Source organism: Coregonus clupeaformis, chromosome 11, assembly GCF_020615455.1.
Source record: "Coregonus clupeaformis isolate EN_2021a chromosome 11, ASM2061545v1, whole genome shotgun sequence".
Lineage (NCBI taxonomy): Eukaryota > Metazoa > Chordata > Actinopteri > Salmoniformes > Salmonidae > Coregonus > Coregonus clupeaformis.
Genome location: NC_059202.1, coordinates 52,456,933 through 52,477,070, shown reverse-complemented (window position 1 = coordinate 52,477,070; position 20,138 = coordinate 52,456,933). Strand labels below are relative to the sequence as shown.

Sequence of the window (20,138 nt, the reverse complement as noted above, 5' to 3'; positions counted from 1 at the left end):
ACCCTAACCTAACCCTAACCCCAACCCCAACCTCTAACCCCTAACCACCCTATCTCTAACCCCCAACCCCTAACTCTAACCCCAACCCCCAACTCCCTAACCCACTAACTCTAACCCCCTAATCCCCAACCCTAACCCCCTAACCCTAACACTAACCCCCTAACCCTAACCCCTAACTCCAACCCCCCAACCCAACCCCCTAACCCCCTAACCCTAACCCCTAACTCTAACCCCAACCCCTAACTCTAACCCTAACCCCTAACTCTAACCCAACCCTAACTCTAACCCCCTAACTCTAACCCCTAACCCTAACTCTAACCCCTAACTCTAACCCCTACCCCCAACCTCAACCCCTAACCCTAACCCCAACCCCTCAACCCCTAACCCTAATCTAACCCCACCCCTAACTCTAACACTAACCCCTAACTCTAACCCTAATGCTAACCCCTAACCCTAACTCTAACCCCTAACCCTGACCCCTAACCCTAACCCCAACCCCTAACACTAACCCCCTAACCCTCAACCCCTAACCCCAACTCTAACCCCCTAACCCTAACTCCAACCCTAAACCCGAACTCTATCCCCAACCCTAACTCCCCAACCAACCCCCTAACTCTAACCCCCTAACTCTAACTCAACTCTAACCCCAAACCCCAACTCTAACCCCCTAACCCTAACTCTAACCCTAACCCCCAACCCCAACTCTAACCCCCCTAACTCTAACCCCAACCCCTAACCCTAACCCCCTAACCCCTAACCCCTAACTCCTAACCCTAACTCTAACCCTAACCCCAACCCCCTAACTCTTAACCCCCTAACTCTAACCCCAACCCCCTAACCCAACCCCTAACCCTAACTCTAACCCCCTAACCCCAACCCAACCCCCACCCTAACTCTAACCCCCAACCCCTAACCCAACCCCCTAACCCCTAACCCCTAACCCCCAACCCCCTAACCCCCCTAACTCCTAACTCCCCTAACCCCTAACCCTAACCCTAATCCTAACTCTAACCCACCTTCTGCCACATGTTGGCCAGTGGGTCATAGCAGTAGACCTTCTTGGTGTTGTCAGCGATCAGGTAGATGAGCCCCTCCACTGAGACACAGCGAGGAGAGGACAGGTACTTGGGGATGAAGGGAGAGCAGATGATACTCCACCCATCTTGAGGACAGAGAGGCACAATGGGGCAAAGGTATGAGATAGGATTCTGATGAGAATCTGAGAACTGTTGTAGCCTACCTGTTTTTCCTTTATCCTCACTCAAAACGTATTTAGTGTAATGGACAAAGGTAGAGAAGGGCATCTGAACAACACATGCTACATCTGAGAGGTAGGCTACCTGTTTTGATTGCACTGACAATAGAATTTAGATGGGATACTAAAAGGATACTGTTTTGACACCATCTACTGCGAAACAAGTTGCATTTCTAAAGCGATAAACAATTATTGGGATCATTGTTGGGGTCAATTCCTTTTAAATTCAGTAAATCCAATAATATGCCATTTAGCAGACGCTTTTATCCAAAGCAACTTACAGTCATGCGTGCATACATTTTTGTGCATGGGTGGTCCCGGGGATCGAACCCACTACCTTGGCGTTACAAGCGCCGTGCTCTACCAGCTGAGCTACAGAGGACCATGAAATGAAGTGAACTTGAAATGCAATTGACCCTAACACTGGTGACGGTTCCATATTGTGAGTATATTAGCTACAGTATATGATGATCCACGTTGTTCCTACCTACCTATAACAGGGTTGTAGCACTGCAGAGTCAAGGCGTTGTACTTAACAGCACAGGAACCTATCACGTACAGTTTACCATGGCAGGCAGTAGCTGTGAAGTTTGTCACGTATTTCACAGCAGGGCATGTTCGGGCCCAGGTGTCATTATATGGGTCGTAGTGCTCAATGTCTACAAAGTCCATTGTAGTGCCTGTGGAGAGAAAACAATGGTGTTATATGACCAGACCACTGTTAATAAAAACTTGAACTAATTATGACAAAACATATCTATCACTACAGATCGGCAGGCTGCAGTGGTATAGGGGTCTGTATAGTATAGAGAATACCCTATTTCCTATAGGTCTATTTCCTATAGGTCTAGTTCCTATAGGTATATTATAGGTCTAGTTCCTATTGGTCTAGTTCCTATAGGTATATTATAGGTCTAGTTCCTATAGGTATATTATAGGTCTAGTTCCTATTGGTCTAGTTCCTATAGGTATATTATAGGTCTAGTTCCTATAGGTCTATTTCCTATAGGTCTAGTTCCTATAGGTATATTATAGGTCTATTTCCTATAGGTCTAGTTCCTAAAGGTATATTATAGGTCTAGTTCCTATTGGTATAATAATAATAATAATATGCCATTTAGCAGACGCTTTTATCCAAAGCGACTTACAGTCATGCGTGCATACATTTTTTTGTGTATGGGTGGTCCCAGGGATTGAACCCACTACCTTGGCGTTACAAGCACCGTGCTCTACCATCTGAGCTACAGAGGACCACATAGGTCTAGTTCCTATAGGTATATTATAGGTCTAGTTCCTATTGGTATATTATAGGTCTAGTTCCTATTGGTATATTATAGGTCTAGTTCCTTTTGGTATATTATAGGTCTAGTTCCTATAGGTATATTATAGGTCTAGTTCCTATAGGTATATTATAGGTCTAGTTCCTATAGGTATATTATAGGTCTAGTTCCTATAGGTCTAGTTCCTATAGGTATATTATAGGTCTAGTTCCTATAGGTATATTATAGGTCTAGTTCCTATAGGTATATTATAGGTCTAGTTCCTATAGGTATATTATAGGTCTAGTTCCTATAGGTCTAGTTCCTATAGGTATATTATAGGTCTAATTCCTATAGGTATATTATAGGTCTAGTTCCTATAGGTATATTATAGGTCTAGTTCCTATAGGTCTAGTTCCTATAGGTATATTATAGGTCTAGTTCCTATTGGTATATTATAGGTCTAGTTCCTATAGGTCTAGTTCCTATAGGTATATTATAGGTCTAGTTCCTATTGTTATATTATAGGTCTAGTTCCTATTGGTATATTATAGGTCTAGTTCCTATAGGTATATTATAGGTCTAATTCCTGTAGGTATATTATAGGTCGAGTTCCTATAGGTATATTATAGGTCTAGTTCCTATAGGTCTAGTTCCTTTAGGTCTAGTTCCTATAGGTATATTATAGGTCTAGTTCCTATAGGTATATTATAGGTCGAGTTCCTATAGGTATATTATAGGTCTAGTTCCTATTGGTATATTATAGGTCGAGTTCCTATAGGTCTAGTTCCTATAGGTATATTATAGGTCTAGTTCCTATAGGTATATTATAGGTCGAGTTCCTATAGGTCTAGTTCCTATAGGTATATTATAGGTCTAGTTCATATAGGTATATTATAGGTCTAATTCCTGTAGGTATATTATAGGTCGAGTTCCTATAGGTATATTATAGGTCTAGTTCCTATAGGTCTAGTTCCTTTAGGTCTAGTTCCTATAGGTATATTATAGGTCTAGTTCCTATAGGTATATTATAGGTCTAGTTCCTATAGGTATATTATAGGTCTAGTTCCTATTGGTATATTATAGGTCTAGTTCCTATAGGTCTAGTTCCTATAGGTATATTATAGGTCTAGTTCCTATAGGTATATTATAGGTCGAGTTCTATAGGTCTAGTTCCTATGGTATATTATAGGTCTAGTTCCTCTGATAGGTATATTATAGGTCTAGTTCCTATAGGTCTAGTTCCTTTCAGGGTCTAGTTCCTATAGGTATATTATAGGTCTAGTTCCTATAGGTATATTATAGGTTGAGTTCCTATAGGTATATTATAGGTCTAGTTCCTATTGGTATATTATAGGTCGAGTTCCTATAGGTCTAGTTCCTATAGGTATATTATAGGTCTAGTTCCTATAGGTATATTATAGGTCGAGTTCCTATAGGTCTAGTTCCTATAGGTATATTATAGGTCTAGTTCCTATAGGTATATTATAGGTCTAATTCCTATAGGTATATTATAGGTCTAGTTCCTATAGGTCTAATTCCTATAGGTATATTATAGGTCTAGTTCCTATAGGTCTAGTTCCTATAGGTATATAATTATAATTATAATAATAATATGCCATTCAGCAGACGCTTTTATCCAAAGTGACTTACAGTCGTGCATGCATACATTTTTTTTTGTGTATGGGTGGTCCCGGGGATCGAACCCACTACCTTGGCGTTACAAGCGCCGTGCTCTACCAGCTGAGCTACAGAGGACCACTGTGGATGTTATAGGTCTAGTTCCTATAGGTATATTATAGGTCTAGTTCCTATAGGTCTTGTTCCTATAGGTATATTATAGGTCTAGTTCCTATAGGTATATTATAGGTCTAGTTCCTATAGGTATATTATAGGTCTAGTTCCTATAGGTATATTATAGGTCTAGTTCCTATAGGTATATTATAGGTCTAGTTCCTATAGGTATATTATAGGTCTAGTTCCAATAGGTATATTATAGGTCTAGTTCCTATAGGTATATTATAGGTCTAGTTCCTATTGGTATATTATAGGTCTAGTTCCTATAGGTATATTATAGGTCTAGTTCCTATAGGTATATTATAGGTCTAGTTCCTATAGGTATATTATAGGTCTAGTTCCTATTGGTATATTATAGGTCTAGTTCCTATAGGTATATTATAGGTCTAGTTCCTATAGGTATATTATAGGTCTAGTTCCTATAGGTATATTATAGGTCTAGTTCCTATAGGTATATTATAGGTCTAGTTCCTATAGGTATATTATAGGTCTAGTTCCTATAGGTATATTATAGGTCTAGTTCCTATTGGTATATTATAGGTCTAGTTCCTATAGGTATATTATAGGTCTAGTTCCTATAGGTCTAGTTCCTATAGGTATATTATAGGTCTAGATCCTATATGTATATTATAGGTCGAGTTCCTATAGGTATATTATAGGTCTAGTTCCTATTGGTATATTATAGGTCTAGTTCCTATAGGGTATATTATAGGTCTAGTTCCTATAGGTATATTATAGGTCTAGTTCCTATAGGTATATTATAGGTCTAGTTCCTATAGGTATATTATAGGTCTAGTTCCTATAGGTATATTATAGGTCTAGTTCCTATTGGTATATTATAGGTCTAGTTCCTATAGGTATATTATAGGTCTAGTTCCTATAGGTCTAGTTCCTATAGGTATATTATAGGTCTAGTTCCTATAGGTATATTATAGGTCTAGTTCCTATAGGTATATTATAGGTCTAGTTCCTATAGGTATATTATAGGTCTAGTTCCTATGGTATATTATAGGTCTAGTTCCTATAGGTATATTATAGGTCTAGTTCCTATAGGTATATTATAGGTCTAGTTCCTATAGGTATATTATAGGTCTAGTTCCTATAGGTATATTATAGGTCTAGTTCCTATTGGTATATTATAGGTCTAGTTCCTATAGGTATATTATAGGTCTAGTTCCTATAGGTATATTATAGGTCTAGTTCCTATAGGTATATTATAGGTCTAGTTCCTATTGGTATATTATAGGTCTAGTTCCTATAGGTATATTATAGGTCTAGTTCCTATAGGTATATTATAGGTCTAGTTCCTATAGGTATATTATAGGTCTAGTTCCTATAGGTATATTATAGGTCTAGTTCCTATAGGTATATTATAGGTCTAGTTCCTATCGGTATATTATAGGTCTAGTTCCTATTGGTATATTATAGGTCTAGTTCCTATAGGTATATTATAGGTCTAGTTCCTATTGGTATATTATAGGTCTAGTTCCTATAGGTATATTATAGGTCTAGTTCCTATAGGTCTTGTTCCTATAGGTATATTATAGGTCTAGTTCCTATATGTATATTATAGGTCGAGTTCCTATAGGTATATTATAGGTCTAGTTCCTATTGGTATATTATAGGTCTAGTTCCTATAGGTATATTATAGGTCTAGTTCCTATAGGTATATTATAGGTCTAGTTCCTATAGGTATATTATAGGTCTAGTTCCTATAGGTATATTATAGGTCTAGTTCCTATAGGTATATTATAGGTCTAGTTCCTATAGGTATATTATAGGTCTAGTTCCTATAGGTATATTATAGGTCTAGTTCCTATAGGTCTAGTTCCTATAGGTATATTATAGGTCTAGTTCCTATATGTATATTATAGGTCTAGTTCCTATGGGTATATTATAGGTCTAGTTCCTATAGGTATATTATAGGTCTAGTTCCTATAAGTATATTATAGGTCTAGTTCCTATAGGTATATTATAGGTCTAGTTCCTATTGGTATATTATAGGTCTAGTTCCTATAGGTATATTATAGGTCTAGTTCCTATAGGTATATTATAGGTCTAGTTCCTATAGGTATATTATAGGTATAGTTCCTATAGGTATATTATAGGTCTAGTTCCTATTGGTATATTATAGGTCTAGTTCCTATAGGTATATTATAGGTCTAGTTCCTATAGGTATATTATAGGTCGAGTTCCTATAGGTATATCTATAGGTCTAGTTCCTATTGGTATATTATAGGTCTAGTTCCTATAGGTATATTATAGGTCTAGTTCCTATAGGTATATTATAGGTCTAGTTCCTATAGGTATATTATAGGTCTAGTTCCTATAGGTATATTATAGGTCTAGTTCCTATAGGTATATTATAGGTCTAGTTCCTATAGGTATATTATAGGTCTAGTTCCTATTGGTATATTATAGGTCTAGTTCCTATAGGTATATTATAGGTCTAGTTCCTATAGGTCTAGTTCCTATAGGTATATTATAGGTCTAGTTCCTATATGTATATTATAGGTCTAGTTCCTATAGGTATATTATAGGTCTAGTTCCTATAGGTATATTATAGGTCTAGTTCCTATAGGTATATTATAGGTCTAGTTCCTATAGGTATATTATAGGTCTAGTTCCTATTGGTATATTATAGGTCTAGTTCCTATAGGTATATTATAGGTCTAGTTCCTATAGGTATATTATAGGTCTAGTTCCTATAGGTATATTATAGGTCTAGTTCCTATAGGTCTAGTTCCTATAGGTATATTATAGGTCTAGTTCCTATTGGTATATTATAGGTCTAGTTCATATTGTTATATTATAGGTCTAGTGGCATCGCAGTGCTAACTGTGCCACTAGAGATCCTGGTTCGAATCCAGGTTTTGTCGCAGTCCGGCCGCGACCAGACTCTATGGGCGGCGCACAAGGCCCAGCGTCGTCAGGGTAGGGAGGCAATGGCCGGCAGGGATGTAGCTCAGTTGATAGAGCATGGCGTTAACGCCAGGGTTGTGGGTTTGATTCTCACGGGGGGCCAGTATAAAAATAAAAAAATGTATTCACTAACTGTAAGTCGCTCTGGATAAGAGCGTCTGCTAAATGACTAAAATGTAAATGTAATATGTCTAGTTCCTATTGGTATATTATAGGTCTAGTTCCTATAGGTATATTATAGGTCTAGTTCCTATTGGTATATTATAGGTCTAGTTCCTATAGGTATATTATAGGTCTAGTTCCTATAGGTATATTATAGGTCTAGTTCCTATAGGTCTAGTTCCTATAGGTATATTATAGGTCTAGTTCCTATTGGTATATTATAGGTCTAGTTCCTATAGGTCTAGTTCCTATAGGTATATTATAGGTCTAGTTCCTATAGGTCTAGTTCCTATAGGTATATTATAGGTCTAGTTCCTATAGGTATATTATAGGTCTAGTTCCTATAGGTCTAGTTCCTATAGGTATATTATAGGTCTAGTTCCTATAGGTATATTATAGGTCTAGTTCCTATAGGTCTAGTTCCTATAGGTATATTATAGGTCTAGTTCCTATAGGTATATTATAGGTCTAGTTCCTATAGGTCTAGTTCCTATAGGTATATTATAGGTCTAGCTCCTATAGGTCTAGTTCCTATAGGTATATTATAGGTCTAGTTCCTATAGGTATATTATAGGTCTAGTTCCTATTGGTATATTATAGGTCTAGTTCCTATAGGTATATTATAGGTCTAGTTCCTATAGGTATATTATAGGTCTAGTTCCTATAGGTATATTATAGGTCTAGTTCCTATTGGTATATTATAGGTCTAGTTCCTATAGGTATATTATAGGTCTAGTTCCTATAGGTATATTATAGGTCTAGTTCCTATAGGTATATTATAGGTCTAGTTCCTAATGTTATATTATAGGTCTAGTTCCTATAAGTATATTATAGGTCTAGTTCCTATTGGTATATTATAGGTCGAGTTCCTATAGGTCTAGTTCCTATAGGTATATTATAGGTCTAGTTCCTATTGTTATATTATAGGTCTAGTTCCTATAGGTATATTATAGGTCTAGTTCCTATAGGTATATTATAGGTCTAGTTCCTATAGGTCTAGTTCCTATAGGTATATTATAGGTCTAGTTCCTATTGGTATATTATAGGTCTAGTTCCTATAGGTCTAGTTCCTATAGGTATATTATAGGTCTAGTTCCTATAGGTCTAGTTCCTATAGGTATATTATAGGTCTAGTTCCTATAGGTATATTATAGGTCTAGTTCCTATAGGTCTAGTTCCTATAGGTATATTATAGGTCTAGTTCCTATAGGTCTAGTTCCTATAGGTCTAGTTCCTATAGGTATATTATAGGTCTAGTTCCTATTGGTATATTATAGGTCTAGTTCCTATAGGTATATTATAGGTCTAGTTCCTATAGGTATATTATAGGTCTAGTTCCTATAGGTATAGTATAGGTCTAGTTCCTATAGGTATATTATAGGTCTAGTTCCTATAGGTATATTATAGGTCTAGTTCCTATAGGTATATTATAGGTCTAGTTCCTATAGGTATATTATAGGTCTAGTTCCTATAGGTCTAGTTCCTATAGGTATATTATAGGTCTAGTTCCTATTGGTATATTATAGGTCTAGTTCCTATAGGTATATTATAGGTCGAGTTCCTATAGGTCTAGTTCCTATAGGTCTAGTTCCTATTGGTATATTATAGGTCTAGTTCCTATAGGTATATTATAGGTCTAGTTCCTATTGTTATATTATAGGTCTAGTTCCTATAAGTATATTATAGGTCTAGTTCCTATAGGTATATTATAGGTCTAGTTCCTATAGGTATATTATAGGTCTAGTTCCTATTGGTCTAGTTCCTATTGGTATATTATAGGTCGAGTTCCTATAGGTATATTATAGGTCTAGTTCCTATTGGTCTTATTTCTCTCTTTCCTCCAATGACGTAGATCTCTCCGCTGAGAGCTGCTGATGTGTGGTTAGTCCGGGGCCGGAGCATGGGAGCCACCGTCACCCACCGCCCCTCTCTGGTGATGTACTTCCAGGTCTCTGTGGTCGACCAGGTGTTGGATTGGGAACCCCTCGAGCCCCCTAAGAAGAGTGAGTGAGTGAGTGAGTGAGAGAGAGAGAGAGAGAGAGAGAGAGAGAGAGAGAGAGAGAGAGAGAGAGAGAGAGAGAGAGAGAGAGAGAGAGAGAGAGAGAGAGAGAGAGAGAGAGAGAGAGAGAGAGAGAAAGAGAGGCACCATCAGATCATTGTCAATCCTCTATTCAGGACACTGAGGATACTGGATACATCAATTATATTGATCAAGTAAGCACCCAGCACAGTGCAACACTTGGAGGAAATCTGTAATTGCATGTATTTATTTGATGTATTTATGTATTTATTTGATGTATTTATGTATTTATTTGATGTATTTATTTTATGAATTCATGTATTTATTTTTTCTGATCAAGTGCCCTAAATAAAAGCCAACCAACCTGTGACATAAACGTCATTATTCAGAGAGACCACAGAGTATCCGTACTTGTTGTGGTTGGGGAAGACCGGCAGCTCATACCACTGCTCTGTAGAGAGAGACATGATAATGTTATTCACATCACAACATTAACATTATTTAGAGGGTCTTTGCTGGAGGGACACTAGCCTGTTACCAGATCTGTTTGTGCTGTCTTGTCAACTCCTATGGTCATTGGCACGTGACAATTTTGGCCAGACAGCACAAACAGATCAAGGAACCAGGTTATAGGGATACAGACGCTCTGAACACATGGGTGAGGAAGAGGAAGATGGGGAGGAAGGGGAAGATGGGGAGGAAGGGGAAGATGGGGAGGAAGGGTAAGATGGGGAGGAAGGGGAAGATGAGGAGGAAGAGGAAGATGGGGAGGAAGGGGAAGATGGGGGAGGAAGGGGAAGATGGGGAGGAAGGGGAAGATGGGTGAGGAAGAGGAAGATGGGGAGGAAGAGGAAGATGGGTGAGGAAGAGGAAGATGGGGAGGAAGGGGAAGATGGGTGAGGAAGAGGAAGATGGGGAGGAAGAGGAAGATGGGTGAGGAAGAGGAAGATGGGGAGGAAGAGGAAGATGGGGAGGAAGGGGAAGATGGGGAGGAAGGGAAAGATGGGGAGGAAGGGGAAGATGGGAAGGAAGAGGAAGATGGGGAGGAAGGGGAAGATGAGGAGGAAGGGGAAAATGAGGAGGAAGGGGAAGATGAGGAGGAAGGGGAACGTTACGTGTCTTAGGGTTGTAGAAGCCGCAGTTCCCGGGCAGCAGCCTGGGGTCTCTGTCTTCATCATCCTCGTCATCTTCGTCATCTGAGTCGTCCAGCGAGCGGCCTCCCATCACGAATAACACCTCCTGCAGGTTAGGTTGGGGACTCGGGCTGCCGCTCTGGACCACGTCTCCTGGCTTCACGTCCATTTTCTACACAAAGACAGTGATTTGGAAATGTTGGGATATATGGAAGTTCTCTCTGCACTGATAAAACTCAAGGTTTCCCAGACACAGAACAAGTCTCGCCCTGGAATGAACTCAATGTAGAACCTTCGTTGAAAGTGCTTTTGAGTCAAGGACTAGGCTTTTTGGTGGCTGGTTAAACCTGACCATTAAGTATAAAAGACTAAAACATTGGTACTTTATTATCTTGTTTTCATATACCTCTCTGCAGACCATCTCCACTGCCTCCACACAGCTGGGAGAGGCTAGGACCAGGCTATCCTTCATTAGGGTGTTCGTGAGGTAGTCAGGAGGCAGGAGGGCCAGGCGGGTCAGCCCCAGAAGCTCCGGGAGGTGGGGGAGTCGGGACTCCTGGTGGTGCCTCACCCAGGCCAGTGCTGCCTCCACACGGGTACACTCTGTCCTGGTCTGCAGCCTCTCGTTGGACAGACACGCCACTAACCTCTCCTTCTCCAGCAGAGGGAACTCCTCCCAGCGCTGCACGGCCTCGAAGTTCTCCAGGAGGAATCCCCAGGCCTTTGCTACCACCTCGGGACAGCCGTGGACCTCCCCAAACGCCAGGATGCCCAGGCAGTTGGTGGCATCAATCTGGTGCTGGAGATAACGGCTGCACACGGTCCGGACCGCCTGGAACTGTAGCTGGCTGGACGTGCGTATCAGGCCTTCCACGTTCCCCTGGTTGATGGTGAGTTTCCCTGTGTAGCAGAAGTCTAGAAGTGAAGCCATGATGTCAGGGTCCACGCCGTGCAGCTCCACCCGGGCCGCGATGCTCTCCACAAAATCCCCGGAGAACATGGAGTGGAAGTAGACGCTGCAGAGAGCCAGGACGGCCCGGTGGCAGGGGAAGTCGCGGCCGCCCGCGGCCAGGGTCACGTCCACTAGTTTGGGGTTGCAGCAGAGGGAGCGCAGCCCCTCCAGGATGCTCTGGGGGTGGGAGGCCAGGCAGAAGTCCAGGTCGTCCACGTTACGCACCATGGTGACCACGCCCCTTCTTCACCTTTACCCTTCTGACCACTAATCTCTTAATCCGTTCAGAACTGGCCAACAGCTGCGGTCAATGTTTACCTACAAGAGGAGAGATGAGGGATGAGAATTCTCGGACAAAACTTAATCTTCAGGGTCCGTATCCACAAAGAACGTCTCTGAGGAAGAATGCTGATCTAGGATCAGGTTCCCCCTCTCATTCATTATGATTTTAAAAGGCAAAACTGCACTCCTACTCAGAGATGCTTTGTGAATACGGACCCAGGATGACAACTACAGTGTTAGTAAGCAGGTGGCCTGAGAGAGGTCATCCAAGTTCAGTACAGTAAAATGGCTAGAATACACGTCATGTTTATTCACATAGCAATATGAATCATGTTATAGAACACTTACAACAACCACAGCTTGGAACACAGGTGCTTGCAAAAGGCTGTTTATCTGTCACATTCATAATAACAACTTGTTACTTTGAAGCTGATTTTCTACCCCTAGAGCGCTGATAAAATGTGTTTACAAGAGAAAGAACAAGAGAAAATAATGAAAAAAAAAGGAAAATACACCAAGTAATTTAGAAATAATGAAACATTTATACAGGATCTTTTATCCACCGACTAAAAGATCCAGAACCTCCCAAATCTTCTGAAAAGCCCCTCCAGCATAAACTAGCTGGCTGGGAAGGGCTCATCAGGACCACTGACTGAACTGACTGAACGCAATCCAGTCCTCTCCACTGGACCCTCAGCTGCACAATATACGTCATCAGTTTGGGCACCAGGCATGTCTGTATAGCCTCCCCCACAGAGAACAGGCTACTCAGGCGAAGTAAGATCAAAGTTAGATCAAGCTGAAGCATTGTCTGCAAGATCACATAATGATCACAGTATTCTACATAACAAAACCGATTATAGTTGCATAGTATAACGTTACAAAAACACCACTGCACGCGACTAGGCATGTTTTCCAGCGGCAGGGACTGGGAAACTAGCCAGGATCAAGGCGGAAGATTAACTGAGAAAAGTACAGAGAGATCCTTGATGAAAACCTGCTCCAGAGCGCTCAGGACAACAGACTGGGGCAAAGGTCCACCTTCCAATAGGACAACGACCCTAAGCACACAGCCAAGACAAGGAAGGATTGGCTTCGGGACAAGTCTCTGAATGTCCTTGAGTGGCCCAGCCAGAGCCCGGACTTGAACCCGATCGAACATCTCTGGAGAGACCTGAAAAATAGCTGTGCAGCGATGCTTCCCATCCAACCTGACAGAGCTTGAGAGGATCTGCTGAGAGGAATGGGAGAAACTCCCCAAATACAGGTGTGCCAAGCTTGTAGCGTCATACACAAGAAGACTTTGAGGCTGTAATCGCTGCCAAAGGTGCTTCAACAAAGTACTGAGTAAAGGGTCTGAATACTTATGTAAATGTGATATTTCCGGGGTTTTTTGTTGTTGAAATTTGCAAAGATTTCTGCAAATCTGTTTTTGCTTAGTCATTACACTCAGTCATATTTAGTAGAATAATGAATGGATTGCCAATATTTTGGCACGTCAACTTTTAGGTTAGGAAAGTTAATAAATGAAACCACCTAAATATACTCACATTCACTGAACATTTAGTATTTGAAACTCAAACATTCATTTCCCAACTGCTTTTTCTATAATTCTACAGGCTCTTCATCCTTCTCCAAACCTTATAGTCCAATGCATCCAACATTTTGCCATGGGATTGGGCAGCTGCTATTGGAGAACTCATCCGGTTTAGAACTATTATTGTGCTATTATGTGTGTTTTTTCGCATTATTTGTAATTTATTCTGTACATAATGTTTCTGCCACCATCTCTTATGACCAAAAATTACTTCTGGATATCAGGACAGCGATTACTCACCTCGTATTGGAAGAAGATTTTTTCTTCAACGAGTCAGACGCGAAGGATATTCTACAGACACCCGAAAAGGCCCAAATCCCTGTCATTCGCATAAGAAAGAGACAGAGATATCGTGGACGTAGATCGGGGAGCCTTGTAAGGATCAGACGGCGAGCGAGTAATCTGCCTCTTCCATCAATCCTATTAGCCAACGTACAATAATTGGAAAACAAAATGGACGACCTAAGATCAAGAATATCCTACCAATGGGACATTAAAAAGCGAGTCATGTCTGAACGACGACATAGATAACACACAACTGGCAGGATATACGATACATCGGCAGGAGAGAACAGCTGACTCTGGTAAGACAAGGGTGGCGGTTTGTGTATATTTGTAAACAACAGCTGGTGCACAAAATCTAATACTAAGGAAGTCTCGAAGTTTTGCTCGCCTAAGGTAGAGTATCTCATGATAAGCTGTAGACCACACTATTTACCAAGAGAGTTTTCTTTTATATTTTTCGCAGCTGACTATTTACCACCACAAACCGATGCTGGCACTAAGATTGCACTCAGTGAGCTGTATAAGGCCATAAGCAAACAGGAAAATGCTCATCCAGAGGCAGCGCTCCTAGTGGCCAGGAACTTTAATGAAGGGAAACTTAAATCCGTTTTACCTAATTTCTTCCAACATGTTAAATGTGCAACCATGAGAAAAAAAAACTCTAGACCACCTTTACTCCACACACAGAGACGCGTACAAAGCTCTCCCTCGCCACCATTTGGCAAATCTGACCATAACTCTATCCTCCTGATTCCTGCTTATAAGCAAAAACTAAAGCAGGAAGCACCAGTGACTTGGTTAATAAGGAAGTGGTCAGATGACGCAGATGCTAAGCTACAGGACTGTTTTGCTAGCACAGACTGGAACATGTTCCGGGATTCTTCAGATAGCATTGAGGAGTACACCACATCAGTCACTGGCTTCATCAATAAGTGCATCGATGATGTCGTCCCCACAGTGACCGTACGTACATACCCCAACCAGAAGCCATGGATTACAGGATACATCCGCACTGAGCTAAAGGGTAGAGCTGCCGCTTTCAAGGAGCGGGACTCTAACCCGGATGCTTATAAGAAATCTCGCTATGCCCTCCGACAACCATCAAACAGGCAAAGAGCCAATACAGGACTAAGATTGAATCGTACTATACCGGCTCTGACGCTCGTTGGATGTGGCAGGGCATGAAAACCATTACAGACAACAAAGGGAAGCACAGCCGCGAGCTGCCCAGTGACACAAGACTTCCAAACGAGCTAAACCACTTCTATGCTCGCTTTGAGGCAAGCAACACTGAAGCATGCATGAGAGCACCAGCTGTTCCGGATGACTATGTGATCACGCTCTCCGTAGCTGATGTGAGTAAGACTTTTAAGCAGGTCAACATTCACAAGGCCGCAGGACCAGACGGATTACCATGATGTGTACTCCGAGCATGTGCTGACCAACTGGCAAGTGTCTTCACTGACATTTTCAACATGTCCCTGACTGAGTCTGTAATACCAACATGTTTCAAGCAGACCACCATAGTCCCCGTGCCCAAGGACTCTAAGATAACCTGCCTAAATGACTACTGACCCGTAGCACTGACATCTGTAGCATGAAGTGCTTTGAAAGGCTGGTCATGGCTCATATCAACACCATTATCCCAGAAACCCTAGACCCACTCTAATTTGCATACCGCCCCAACAGATCCACAGATGATGCAATCTCTATTGCACTCCGCACTGCCCTTTCCCACCTGGACAAGAGGAACACCTACGTGAGAATGCTATTCATTGACTACAGCTCAGCATTCAACACCATAGTGCCCTCAAAGCTCATCACTAAGCTAAGGATCCTGGGACTAAACACCTCCCTCTGCAACTGGATCCTGGACTTCCTGATGGGCCGCCCCCAGGTGGTAAGGGTAGGTAACAACACATCTGCCACACTGATCCTCAACACGGGGGCCCCTCAGGGGTGTGTGCTCAGTCCCCTCCTGTACTCCCTGTTCACCCATGACTGCATGGCCAGGCATGACTCCAACACCATCATTAAGTTTGCCAACGACACAACAGTGGTAGGCCTGATCACCGACAACGATGAGACAGCCTATAGGGAGGAGGTCAGAGACCTGGCCGTGTGGTGCCAGGATAACAACCTCTCCCTCAACGTGACCAAGATAAAGGAGATGATTGTGGACTACAGGAAAAAAAAGAGGACTGACAACGCCCCCATTCTCATCGACGGGGCTGTAGTGGAACAGGTTGAGATCTTCAAGTTCCTTGGTGTCCACATCACCAACGAACTATCATGGTCCAAACACACCAAGACAGTTGTGAAGAGGGCACGACAAAGCCTAGGAGACTGAAAAGATTTGGAATGGGTCCTCAGATCCTCAAAAAGTTCTACAGCTGCACCATCGAGAGCATCCTGACTGGTTGCATCACCGCCTGGTATGGCAACTGCTCGGCCTCCGACCGCAAGGCACTACAGAGGGTAGTGCGTACGGCCCAGTACATCACTAGGGCCAAGCTTCCTGCCATCCAGGACCTCTATACCAGGCGGTGTCAGAGGAAGGCCCTCAAAATTGTCAAAGACTCCAGCCACCCTAGTCATAGACTGTTCTCTCTGCTACCGCACGGCAAGCGGTACCGGAGTGCCAAGTCTAGGTCCAAAAGACTTCTCAACAGCTTCTACCCCCAAGCCATAAGACTCCTGAACAGCTAATCATGGATACCTGGACTATTTGCACTGCCCCCCCATCTTTTTACGCAGCTGCTACTTTGTTAATTATTTATGCATAGTCACTTTAACTCTACCCACATGTACAAATTACTTCAACTACCTCAACTAGCCGGTGCCCCCGCACATTGACTCTGCACCGGTACCCCACTGTATATATATAGCCTCCCTACTGTTATTTTATTTTACTTCTGCTCTTTTTTTCTCAACACTTTTTGGTTTTATTCTACTTTTTTATAAAAAAAGAAATGCACTGTTGGTTAAGGGCTGTAAGTAAGCATTTCACTGTAATGTCTGCACCTGTTGTATTCGGCGCATGTGGCCAACATAATTTGATTTGATTTGATTTGATTTGAAAGCCAGCTAGCTAACAAACAGGCAAATAAAGGTAGCTAACCAATAAATGTGCTTCTGTTTTGATTAACTAGGTAGCTAGCTAGATAGAAGCGCTAACTAGTTAGCTAACGTAACGCTATACCAGTCAGATGAGAGCTAACATTGGCTAGGTAGCTAACCAACAAACAAGGAAAGCTAGCTAGCTATATTTTGCCAAGTAAGGTTTTTTTTATATAAGGCTGAAGTCATCATGTGTAAACTGGTGATCTAGACACTTGTATGTAATGGGAGAGTAATCAAATATGCACAAATAAGATAGAGAACGTCCTTGGCTCCTATGATAGCCAGTTAACGTTAAATATAATAATAATATGCCAGTTAACGTTAACTAGCTAGGCAACGTTAGCCAAAGTAAGACTGTAACGTTAGCTAACTTGTATTGCCAGTTCATGCACGACAAAATATCATATTTTCTTACACAAAACATAGCTAACTGAACAAAAATATAAACGCAACATGTAAAGTGTTGGTCCCATGTTTCATGAGCTGAATAAAAAATATCCCAGAAATGTTCCATAAGCACAAAAAAGCTAATTTATCTAAAATGTTGTGCACAAATTTGTTTACATCGCTGTTAGTCAGCATTTCACCTTTTCCAAGATAATCCATCGACCTGACAGGTGTGACATATCAAGAAGCTGATTAAACAGCATGATCATTATGCAGGTGCCCCTTGTGCTGGGGACAATAAAAGGCGGTTTTGTCTCACAACACAATGCCACAGATGTCTCAAGTTTGAGGGAGTGTGCAATTGGGATGCTGACTGTAGGAATGTCCACCAGAGCTCTTGTCAGATAATTTCATGTTCATTTCTCTACCATAAGCTGCTTCCAACGTCGTTTTAGAGAATTTGGCAGTACGTCCAACCAGCCTCACAACCGCAAACCATGTGTAATCATGCCACCCCAGGACCTCCACATCTGGCTTCTTCACCTGCGAGATCATCTGAGACCAGCCACCCAGAGAGCTGATGAAACTGAAGAGTATTTATGTCTGTAATAAAGAGCTTTTGTGGGGAAAAACACATGATTGTTTACTTTACTTTTATTGCTGTGTTATAAACTGAATGCTGATTGGCTGAAAGCTGAATTGCATGGTATATCAGACAGTATACCACGGGTATGACAAAACATGTATTTTTACTGTTCTAATTACGTTTTTAACCTGTTTATAATAGCAATTAGGCACCTCAGGGGTTTGTGGTATATGGCCAATATACCACAGCTAAGGGTCGATGAACATTCTGAAAATAAATTGTTTTTGTCAATTGTGTGGTCAAGCCAGTCCTCCATGAAAGCAATTTCGTTTGTCCTTCTCTTAATGCCAAGAGTGTGCAAAGCTGTCATCAAGGCAAAGGGTGGCTATTTGAAGAATCTCAAATATAAAATATGTTTTGATTTGTTTAACACGTTTTTTGGTTACTACATGATTCCATGTGTGTTATTTCATAGTTTTGATGTCTTCACTATTATTCTACAATGTAGAAAATAGTAAAAATAAAGAAAAACCCTTGAATGAGTAGGTGTTCTATAACTTTTGACCGGTAGTGTATATATGCTTTACTTGATAACAGATGTCACCAGCTGCCTACTACCTTAGAAACGGATAATGTGATTGGCAGATGTGATCAGCAGAGATAGTACTATGGATAGTACACAAGTTTTGATTGGTTTACAGTTTAGTACACTGCGGCGTTCGCCCGTGCAGCTAGCAAACATAAAAGTAATAATTGACATTGCCAACAAACAGAAATGTGTTCAGAATAAATAAATATACACAATACGTAAAAACCAGCTCCTCCCTCGAACGGAGATCGATCATCTGGAAAACTAAAGCAGACAGCTGCCTGTTTGTTAACTCAATCTGCTCAAAAATTCACTCACTGTACATCATTCAAAACAACACTGTACATCATTCAAAACAACCCTGTACATCATTCAAAACAACACTGTACATCATTCAAAACAACACTGTACATCATTCAAAACAACACTTGTACATCATTCAAAACAACACTGTACATCATTCAAAACAACACTGTACATCATTCAAAACAACACTTGTACATCATTCAAAACAACACTGTAGGCTACTTCAAAACAACACTGTATAACTCAAGATCTAAGTGCATATTGAGATGGGTGAAACTTAAAGAATTATAATTCACGATTGAATGCAGTGCTTTTTGTCTTACAGTAACGTTGTGCTATTGTATTCGGTTCTGTTATGTAGAATACTGTGATCATTATGTGAGATCTTGCAGACGTTGATTCAGTTTGATCTAACTGTATTAAACAAGCACCATTGGCCTGAGTAGCCTGTTCTCTATAGACAATATACACATACGCAGAAAGTGATCCGCACATGCCCAGAATCTTCGGGAAGCTTCGGATATTTTAGTCGTTGGATTAAAGACCCCGAAAAAGTTGGATCAGCAGCCAAGTACCAATTTATGATACAAAATAGTTTCTGAGCTTTTACGCCTAGGCCTCATGCACAATTTAATGTAGAGTCATGCAGTGAAAACTTTATATAGTACGTGGGATTTCACAATATTTCCTTCGTATCCTAGGAGAGTTGACATGAAATGTTTTTTTTAAAAAATAAAAGTCAAACATTGCTGTCTTACCAAGTCACAGAGCTATCTGTATCCCATGCTCCATCCGGCCCGCGGTAAATTACATTTCCTATCTTCAAAACAAACACTGTAACAGAGAAAAGAAATGACAGACTTACCAGAGAGAGAAACCAAGGGAGTAATTGCTCATATTTCCTGTAAATGGAGCGTGTGGTTAAGTGACCGGCTAGATGGAACAACATGTAATTGGCAGTGTGGAGGACGACTGCTGGAGCCAAGTCATTGGGGCATAATGCTGCGGCCAAACGGCACCCTATTCCCTATGTAGTGCACTATTTTTTGACCAGTCCTATGGGGGCTAGGGTCCCATTCAGGCAGCAGCTGCTGGTCTTTCAGAGGGCTATTTTTAGGACGGCCAGAGACTCGGGACTAAAGTCAGATTCCAAACAGCGTGGTGGGTTTCAACACACTCCACACCTGCTGTTAAAGGGACACACACACACACACACACACACACACACACACACACACACACACACACACACACACACACACACACACACACACACACACACACACACACACACACACACACACACACACACACACACACACACACACACACACACACACACACACACACACACACACAGACAGGCAAGCATACTCACACTCTCTCTCGCTCTCTCTTTCTCAGCCCCCCCCTTACTCTCTCCATTCTCAGGAGAATTAGAAGATGGTTAATGAGATACTGTAATTGAAATAACAACTGCTTG

General features: G+C 41.3%; 1 protein-coding gene and 1 long non-coding RNA gene across 2 annotated transcripts in view; one reads left to right on the top strand and one right to left on the bottom strand.

Moving 5' to 3' along the window:
• Nucleotides 1-19,663, bottom strand: part of klhl30 (kelch-like family member 30) — a 23,160-nt gene extending 3,497 nt beyond the window's left edge. Inside the window, exons 1-7 of the mRNA XM_041870528.2 lie at nt 19,521-19,663; nt 10,955-11,818; nt 10,531-10,720; nt 9,780-9,866; nt 9,234-9,389; nt 1,747-1,935; nt 1,017-1,162 (exon numbers count right to left, since the gene is read on the bottom strand). Coding sequence (XP_041726462.2) covers nt 1,017-1,162; nt 1,747-1,935; nt 9,234-9,389; nt 9,780-9,866; nt 10,531-10,720; nt 10,955-11,728 — 1,542 coding nt within the window. The 5' untranslated portion in view covers nt 11,729-11,818; nt 19,521-19,663. The remainder of the gene's footprint in view (nt 1-1,016; nt 1,163-1,746; nt 1,936-9,233; nt 9,390-9,779; nt 9,867-10,530; nt 10,721-10,954; nt 11,819-19,520) is intronic.
• LOC123491986 lies at nt 6,645-7,526 on the top strand. The gene is made up of 3 exons (XR_006661568.1): nt 6,645-6,654; nt 7,049-7,089; nt 7,464-7,526. It is a non-coding gene; the product is annotated as an uncharacterized LOC123491986 (long non-coding RNA).
• Nucleotides 19,664-20,138: the final 475 nt, after the last annotated feature.